At 38.4% G+C, this 10,109-nt stretch overlaps 1 protein-coding gene across 1 annotated transcript in view; it reads left to right on the forward strand.

Annotated features, from left to right (window-relative positions):
* Nucleotides 1–10,109, forward strand: part of Plcxd3 (phosphatidylinositol specific phospholipase C X domain containing 3) — a 157,798-nt gene that overhangs the window by 88,381 nt on the left and 59,308 nt on the right. The window contains exon 2 of the mRNA XM_028767697.1: nt 606–1,314. Within this exon, the coding sequence (XP_028623530.1) occupies nt 606–1,314 (709 nt within the window). The remainder of the gene's footprint in view (nt 1–605; nt 1,315–10,109) is intronic.

Consider the following 10,109-nt stretch of genomic DNA (forward strand, 5'->3'; position numbering starts at 1 on the left):
CCTGGCCCTTCTCCCTCTCCCTCTCCCCCTCTCTTTCCCCCTTCCCCTCCCCTTCCCTCTCCTTCTTTCCCTTCTCTCTCTCTCTCATTCAGTCTAGATTCCCCAACCACTAAATGGGACTGCCCATATTCTGAGTAGATCTTCTTGAATCAATCAGCTGTCTCTGAGAACATTCTCCTAGGTGATTTTCAAATCCTGTCTCATTGACAAGATGATCCATCAGAGATAGTAAGATTGAAGACAGTATTTAGTCCTTCTGAGTTCTCATAAATCACACTTCATGAATTGTCACTTACACTGACAATGTAGAAAGCCTATCTTTGGGAATGTTGTAAGTTTATGTCAGAGTAGATGATTGTGTGAGTCTTGATCTAATGATTTGAAGGAAATTATTTACTATGTTGCCGTCAGCTTTGATCAATTGAAGTATCTTCTCTCCTACACCAGTCCTTTCAAAGGAGCCCACAATATATAGGCATTAGGTAAATATTGTACTATAGTTCATTTGACTCATTTGAGGGGAAATGAGTGCCTTTCAGGAGGGTAAGAAGTGGGATGTACAAAAGGCTGGAAATTAACCACATTATGCCTTGTTGCTCTCCCAGGGTCCCATGATTCCTTCAGCTTCTACATTGATGAAGCTTCTCCAGTAGGCCCTGAGCAGCCAGAAACTGTCCAAAACTTTGTCTCTGTGTTCGGAACCGTAGCCAAGAAGCTGATGCGGAAATGGTTAGCCACTCAAACGATGAGCTTCACTGGTCAGCTGGGAGCTGGAATCCGATACTTTGACCTTCGAATTTCTACCAAGCCTAGAGACCCAGACAATGAACTCTATTTTGCTCATGGCTTATTCAGTGCCAAAGTCAATGAGGGTCTTGAAGAGATCAATGCATTTCTCACAGACCATCACAAAGAGGTAGTATTCTTGGACTTCAACCATTTTTATGGGATGCAGAAATATCACCATGAAAAACTGGTCCAAATGCTGAAAGACATCTATGGAAACAAAATGTGCCCAGCCATTTTTGCCCAGGAAGTAAGTCTAAAGTACTTATGGGAGAAGGACTATCAAGTATTGGTCTTTTACCACAGTCCAGTGGCGCTGGAAGTGCCCTTCCTCTGGCCTGGGCAGATGATGCCAGCACCCTGGGCAAACACGACAGACCCTGAGAAATTGATCCAGTTTCTTCAGGCATCCATCACTGAGAGAAGAAAGAAGGGCTCGTTTTTTATATCTCAGGTGGTGCTGACACCCAAAGCAAGCACTGTGGTCAAGGGTGTGGCAAGTGGCCTCAGAGAAACAATCACAGAAAGGTAAGTGCCCTTCAGAGTACAAGGAGAACTTCCCAGTAGTCTAAACTCAAACTCATGAAGCACAAAAGTTATGAAGCTAAAACTTTATCTATGTGCATTGGTTCGCTAGGGTAACACAGTACTGTAATTGTGTGCCTTAAGAGTGTTGGCTTCCCAAGGTTCTAGCAATAGCTGACAGTTCTGGTCCCTTGCTTTATAGCTATTTCACCAACTACACTTTTCCCACATGGTCTTTTCCCCACAAGCTCCTATTTTATAAGGACACAATGATGCTGGCTTTGGATCTGCCTAGATTAATTCATCTCAAATTGATTAGTTCTGTAAGTACCCTTTATCTATTAAGGTCTTATTCCTAGAACTCCTTTATGTATTTGTGTGGCATTTCATACTTTAGAGGATCTTGCTCTGTTTTTTTGCAGTCTTTTTTTTTTTTAACACCAAATGCCATTTGATATATAACAACCATGAGAAATAGATGTTATCTTACAGATTAAAACTTTAGGTGCAGGAAAATACTTCCCCTTAGGCTTCCTTCTCAATGAAACAGATGCTCAAATTGCATTGTCAAGTCACATCTGATACCCTATACATTACATATTCTGCCTTTTTGGAAAGGATTGCTCAGAGAGAGAGGGAGAGAGAGAGAGAGAGAGAGAGAGAGAACATTTCATTGGTCAAGAATAGCTAACAGTAGCCGGGCGGTGGTGGCGCACGCCTTTAATCCCAGCACTCGGGAGGCAGAGGCAGGCGGATTTCTGAGTTCGAGGCCAGCCTGGTCTACAGAGTGAGTTCCAGGACAGCCAGGACTACACAGAGAAACCCTGTCTCGAAAAAACCAAAAAAAAAAAAAAAAAAAAAGAATAGCTAACAGTATAGACCCATGATTACCTGTGAGATATAATTTGAGACATCAACAAAGATCTCTGTAGCTTCCTCCCATGAGAATTACAGCATCCAAAACCAGGAATATTACTTATTTTGGTTAAAATATGAAATGATGTTAACATAAGAAGAGAGTATACACATTCTTTTCATATAATATACCTTTAATCTCTTAATTAATAGTTCAAATTGTGATAATGAGGCAAAGGAGGGATGATTTGTTGAGAGTCAAAATCTTGTGTGGAAAGTTAGGGAAATGAGAAAAACTTTGAAGTAAAAGAGTATAAGTGACCCTGTAGTATCACATGTCATGTCGGAGGAGCTACAGTAGAAGACAAGAATATAGGTGAATATAGATATTCTAGCTAAGCTACAGAGAACTTTATCCTGTGAGTGATGGAGAACCAGCTGTTGATGCTCAGATGTGCACTGTTAGACAGTAATGGATGCAGATGGCCAGATAAAGGGAGAGTAACTGAGTAAGCTCTTAGACCAGTTTTAGCAAGATAGTCTACACTAAGTGAAGTAAGAAAAACTTGGAAGGGGAGGATATGCTCCAGTGACTAGTTATCTCTGTGCTGTGGATGAGAGAAGTAAGGGTGAGGTTTACTAATTGACAAGCAGAATGGAGAACCATTTTGTTCAGAAACTGAAAACACTGGTGGGTAGGGAAAGGAGACCACGCAGTTAGAGTCATGCTCAATTTAAAAAGCCATTTAAGACATGGAGGTAGATGTAGCCAACTGAGCATTAAAAATTACAAGCAACTTCTTTGGACCTATTGGCTCTTAGGGAAGGCAAGCCACAGATCACCAGAGTGAAAGCAGTCTTCCTTGCAGCATCAAAACTTTCCTCTGCTTACTACCTGGGATGTCTCCATGCTTTGAGATTTAAATGCAATCTCAAAGCATCCGTTCTACAGACACACCACTGTAATCCCTTCCCTCTTGTTTCCTGTAATGTCTTCCTTTCTTCTCCTAAGACTCCAGCCTCAGTACTGCTGCGTTCTTTGATAGATGAGTGATCCCTCATGATATGTCCATGTATTCCACTGCTCCAGGATCAGTTTCTACAATGATTTTTAGATGTTACTGAAGATCTATGGCAATAAGAGAAATTGCATAATCACTGATATATATCATTGATATATATTTATATATATAAAACTGAAAAAAGAATTTCAGCTTTTTTCTGTAATTTTTCAACATATTTTTTATTGATTCTTTGAAAATTTCACAGCATGCACCCCAATTACACTTATTTTCCAGTCCTTCCATGTCTGCCCCTTCCTTTGGTCTCTCTGTAATTTTACATCTTCTGGATATCTCTCCTGATGACTTTGTACCTTAGCCAGTCATTCTCTGGTGGAGTCCTCTCTCCTTCCTGTCCTTGTTGGTCTCACCACTTTCCTGCCTTCCACAACCTACATACTTGTCCAAATGATTAAGGCTAAACTCATCAAGTTCCATCAAAATATTCACCATGTCAAGACAATATTTTATCTACTAGCACTACTTTCTGCTAATATTAATTGATCTGATGAATGATTCCTTGCCCTCTCAAATTAGCAAGCAAAAGAGTACAGACAAGAATGTGCTACTTTAATAATTGTGTCCCATAAAGACTCCAGATTTTGAGAAAACCCTGTGATCTCACTGGAAATGGAGAAGAAACAGAGAAAGCCCCAGCATGAGCTGACCCCACCTATTGCCATTCTACCTCCATCTTAGAGGGAAGAACCTAAGCCTTTAACTTTTCTATTTTAGGCATGGCACGAGTCTCCTATGATCTCTTCAAGTGCACAAGACTACAGCCATTTCAACATACAATTCACTATTTAGGAAAACACTTACTCATGCTACAAGACTGTTTTGTATTTTGGCCAAGAGCCATTCCATGATTGTCCATGTAGGAAAATAACCCTTGAAAAGCCACAAAAAGAATCCACTTACAGAGTGAATAACTTTCATTTTCTTATTATGGCATTTGATATACTTTAGAAGCGTCTGAGTCATACTTAAAACAACTCTCTGGCTATTTGTGCTCTGTTATGTTCCTACAAAGGTAGAACTTGTAGAGAAAAAAACAGTCAAATGTTAAGAAAGTTCTGAAAATTCTACTTTACACAGCTCTTCCCAGAATCACAATGTAAATTACCATACAAATGACACTTGCAAATATTTTATTGAAGAATCTGATTTAAAATTAACTGAAAGTGTTTTCCACCTACTGTTTTTTGAGATAATACTCAATAACAGCCAATGAAATTAATTGTGAACTGTCATCAGCCGTCTGTTCTAGCTCAGTATCTTTCACTTGTTTGAGGCTAATATATATGAAATAGTAGAGGTGTGCTGAGAGAGAAAGAGAGAGAGAAAGAGAGAGAGAGAAAGAGAGAGAGAGAGAGAGAGAGAGAGAGAGAGAGAGAGAGAGAGAGGGAATAAGCATGGAAAACAAACAGCAGGAAGAGAATTTTAAACAGATAGGAAGACATTAGAACTCTGATACTTTTTGACAGGTCCTTACCCAGGCTTAAATATCATTTGCTTCAGTCCTTCCCTACCAATAACACCCTTAATTAAACCTATGTTATAGCCTAATGGATTTTAATTTTGTTTCAAAAGAAGAAGAAAAGAAAAAAGGGATTTTAAAAAGAGGATTCTACAAGTGGAAAGTATCTGCCTTGTATCCTTGCCATCATATAAGTGTTGTGAGCATTCTGAAACTATGCTTAGCCTTACACATTCTAAAGTCACCTGCATTTTACATTTGGGCATTGCTGTATTGAGTATTAATGTGTTAGGCGAAGTCTGGGATTTTGCTTTGTTACCTTTGGAATGGAGTCAAAACGGGGACAGGGGATGCTCTAGCATTCTAAACAGAACTCAATAGGAAAAAGTCTCTTCCTGGCCTTGACTACTGGCTAGCAAAGGCAATTTGCTGCTGTCTAAAAGAGGCTGTGAAAAAAATTTTTACTGTCTTTCCTTCAGATCATATGAAGAATCCTAAGAAGAAATTGAGTTTTTTCAACTACCCTCTTGAATTTTGTGCCAAGGCTATTCATGCCAAAGGTTCCAAATTAGAACCAAATGATGTAATGAACTTTTCTGTGACCAAAGAAAGAGTCACCACATGATCACGCGGCATGGGGGATTAAGTATCCACAGCTGAAAAATTAGTTTGATGAACTGAATCCTGCATATGAATACCTTGTTTCCCTACAGTTTTAAAAATTCTTTCTAGTATTTTGGTTAACAAAATCCCAAGCATCTGAGCATAGAGCTAATAGTTAAAGTTGTAAGTGGCTTTCAGGGAAACCAAATCCACGCTGGATTTAAGCACCTCAGCCTTCAGTCTGGCCATCATTTCTAAACAGATGTTTTCCCCGCATTTCACCAATGGCAAAAGACACAGACTTTTATTTCTTAAAGACCTATTTTTAATTTATTTTTCAAACACCAGCTTTTGCACCTCACCCCCACAGAATTCACACATTCTTAAAATGAAGGTGTGTGTCTTGAATCAATTCCTTTTCTAATATGTGAAACTTTATTAAACTACTGGGATTTTGCTGTTGTTTCTTTTTTTTAAAAAAAAAAGCAAATACCACTTGTCAGATCTTTAGGAGACAATGTGTCTTTGTAAGCAAATTAAATTAATATTGTTCAACATGTTGTATGATTATAATAACCATACGGTGTTATTATCAGTTGTCTTAAGGTCACCTCTATTTCATCCCATACTAATTATTTACATGAATTATTTGACTTGGAATTCATAAAATCTCTCACATCAAGGCACTATTGCCTTACTATATTCAAAATGGAAGAAATAAGTATTAGAAATGTTAGAAATTTTCTTCTCATAGTGCAGCTAAGAAAGGGAAATTCAAGACTTAACCCCAGGCTGCTATATTTACTAATTCCTGTTTGTAATCCTATACTGCTTTGAACATTGCATTTTATGTGTGTGGCAGTAGATAGTCTCAAAATCACTGTATCATCTTTCTGTTACTTGGAAGTTCTAAAATGTGACTGCAATTCTGTTTAGATTTCATTAAAGGGTAATATTGAAACCAAATTAGACAGCATATTCAAGTGGACTAGGTTCAATTTGGTATTTATCTATTGAGGGCTCAAAGAGGTGTAAGGTTTATTAAAATTGATAATATACCATTGTTATGATCACACATTAAATGTTGAACTAGAATATTCATAACTTATATAGAAATTGCATAATAGTGAGAGAAGTAGAGATCAAAACTTATAGATTTATAGGAACGATGACTGGTACCTGGAATTGCATTGATTAGCTTTAAAACGATGAGATGGGCTGGGCAGTGGTGGCGCACACCTTTAATCCCAGCACTTGGGAGGCAGAGGCAGGCAGATTTCTGAGTTCAAGGCCAGCCTGGTCTACAGAGTTAGTTCCAGGACAGCCAGGGCTACACAGAGAAACCCTGTCTCGAAAAACCAAAAAAAAAAAAAAAAAAGATGAGATGTCATTTTGATGAGCACAGATATTTAGGAGGTGGCTATACAGGCTGAGGAATCAGAAAGAACAATGTGCAGACCCAGAATATTTTGGGGGAACAAAAATAGAATTGATCACTATAGAGTGATGTAAATAGAACATGAAACATAAGGGGATAGGTTATCTAATATTACTGGACCATCTAGATTTGCTAATTGGTGCTGAGGAGTTAGACTCCTATCCTTACATGCAGATGGAGGAGGTAGATCTGCTTGATCTCAAAAAGATGGCTCAGGTAAGACTACATTTTAAGAGGGAGAAAAATAGTTTGAATTTGCAAGTTTTTCTAATGCTCTGAGAATGAGAAGGTCAACGGAGTTGTAAAAAAAAATGTCTAAAATGTAGTCACTCCAAGAGGAGCATTAAGGCATCATCTTGTAGAGTAACTTTACTGCTAAAGTGAATAGGTTAATTATGCTTTATACTTCAATAAAATTTATGAGAAACATAAAAGCACAGTAGGTGGAAAACAAAGAACATGGAAAATGGGTCTAGGGAAACTGAAGGGAACATTCTATGACTAAGTTTAATCAGAATTGTATTAAAGGGAAATGAATGGTCAGATCAGATCTAGACCTCAGTGAGAAAAATAACTCAGATATGCAGGTTGGCCAAAGATGGGAAAAACTGAAGCTACACTCACTTCTACCAGTTCAAAGGGGGAAACAGTAGGTGCTGGGAAGAAAAATCTGAGTAAGAAATGTTAACATAGAGTGACTTCGTCTCTACTGGGAGTGCTGTCCATTGCAATCCTAGGAAACCATTCATAATATCATTTCAGACAAACATCATCCCTTAAGATACAGAAAATGGGCAGTTCTGATTACTGAATCCAAATCAACAGTCTCCCTGACTGTAATGTAGAATTTTCAGGTTGCTGATGTATGCCCAACTGGGCAAACATGGGGAAGATGACTATAATTACTAAGCTACTGTAATGTGGTAGGGATTTTGTTGTATGGAATTCCACTGAACCCTCTGTACAGCCTACCAATCCAGGTGTCAGTAGCTATACACTGTGGATATATTTATAATCACAGTATTTGGAAGAGAGTAATGATATGAAACTGAGGCTAACCTGGGCTAAAGGTTGAGATCTTAATCCAAATAAGCCATTAAGACAAAGAACACAAATAAAATACAAGTTAAAAAGCAAAAAAAAAGAAGAGATGTGAAGAAATAGAAAGTAAGTAATAGTGAATCTATTAGCGATAAAAATTTGAGACTAGGTTTCTAGTACTTTAACCCAAATTTTCATAATGAATATCCCATAATTAGGGCTTGAGAGATGACTCAGTTATTAAAAGCCCTGGATGTTCTTTTAGAGAACTTGAGTTTGATCCTCAGGACCCACAGCAACTCACAGCCATCTGTAACTCCAGTTCAGGGGATCCTGACATCCTCTCCAGTCTCTGGAGGCACTGCATGCATGTGGAGCTTATATACTTACGCAAGCAGACCATTCCCTTACGTATAAAATAAAAATAAGCAATACTTTTTAAATGCCATAATTAACAAATTAGGATTATTATATGAGTCAGTTTTACCCCCAATTCAGTCTTTATTCTTGTAAATCTGTACAGCTTAACACTAAATGTATGTTAATATATTGTGCTGTGGGGGCGGGGGGAGCATCCTAAATTTAGGGTGCATGAAGCCATGAGGAAAGAGGGTCTGAACCGAGTGACATAGGATTCTGGCATGGGGCCACTGGAGATTACTCATATATAATAACAGAATAGGAAAGAAACTTCAAGATGATTGAGTTTATTTAATCTTTTTTTTGCTTTGTATCCATTTCCTACTTAACATTTTCTGACTGAGTAAGAAAATTAAGACCAAAATGAATACTAAAGTGATTGCCCCAAGTCTTAGAACCAACAGGCACCCAAGATTAGATTAAAATCCAAGTCTCTAGGTTCCAGAACAGAAACCACCATGGAAGTACTATAGTCAGAGAAGAAACAAGAAGTTCAGGGAAGGCCAGAGAGAATCATGGTACAGAAACCACCACGAAGGTGTAAGCTAGTTGTCAATCTGCACATAATTTAGTGTTCTGGATGTCTTCCTTAGCAGACCCAAGATGAGGTCTGATGACCAGTGGATCAATTTTTACAGGGCAGACCTTCTCTGGGTTCTCTAGTTCTGTGCCATGAAGCTAGTTGACGCATCTGCATCTTTTTTGTCCAGTGTGAACACAAAGCTTTGAGCTTCCTGCTGTTCTATTTACAGTTTATTGTCTGGAAGTTATTCAGTGACACTATCAGACTTCTTAACAGCATTTTGGAGCCAAGAAAAGCCTTATCAAGTGGCTGAGTCTAAGAATGGCTCCAAGTCAGCTGCAAAGTGACATGTGGCAGCAGTGACCACATGATGAGCAGCTTGTTGTCCCTACCCCCTATCCAGGACTTGCCCTCAGATAAATCAGTAGAGTCACCAGTAACAGATTTTCTATTCAGCAGGACAATCGTGTCTCCTCAGTTGCATATGTCTAAGGAGCAAGAAAATTAATGACATTGTGGAAAACCATTGAAGATTCATTTCATAAATGAAATGTTATTAAGATTGCGGTATTAGTTCCAAATATATTTTAAGAAAATTATGGTCAGAAAAATGAGATAATTTACTTTGGTACTGAAGCCAGTGCTGAGGTCAATTCATATTCTAGATTTTTTTTGAACCAGTGTAAATGGACAATACAGGAAATTCCAGAAAGCTATCCTTCCCTAGCTCTGAGCTTGGCAATCTGGAACATGTTTATAGTGACATTGTTAAAAATGCAGATTTCTGGATGCCTCCCTCAGAGACTGATTCAATAGTCTGTGACTCAAAGACTGCCATTTTTAAGACTCCAGTGAGCCTGCATAATGTATTATTCACTTTGAGTAACATTGCTCATGACTCTAGACAAGCTGTACTTAAGCCTGTAATTAAGTCTAGGGAGAACCTATCTCCAGACCCACAAGTGTCTTGCTCTGTAGACTCAAGTAGTTCTCCCATGAACTGAAGTCATTATTCCTTTTCTCATAAGATCCCAATTTAAGTTTCTTTTGATGGGTCTGTCACTCAGGAGAAAACATGTGTCAGTGATTTCCAAAACTCAGCCATTTTCTACTGGCACTATCTCTTTTATGCCATCAGCTTGATCCCAGGGTTATTATGAAGATATAAGCACAAGAAAATGGTTTCTCTGAGGAATCTTTGTTTCCCTCTTCTAAAATTCACATTACTCTCATACCAGGAGCTTAGTAATTTCCAGACTCACTTGTTTCCACTACATCAATTAATATTATGGCTTTTTGCACTACATTTGTTCCTAAAATGATTTCAAGCAACATGAGGAGGAGGAGGAGGAGGAGGAGGAGGAGGAGGAGGAGGAG

Source organism: Grammomys surdaster, unplaced genomic scaffold, assembly GCF_004785775.1.
Source record: "Grammomys surdaster isolate TR1022 unplaced genomic scaffold, NIH_TR_1.0 174, whole genome shotgun sequence".
NCBI classification, from domain to species: domain Eukaryota; kingdom Metazoa; phylum Chordata; class Mammalia; order Rodentia; family Muridae; genus Grammomys; species Grammomys surdaster.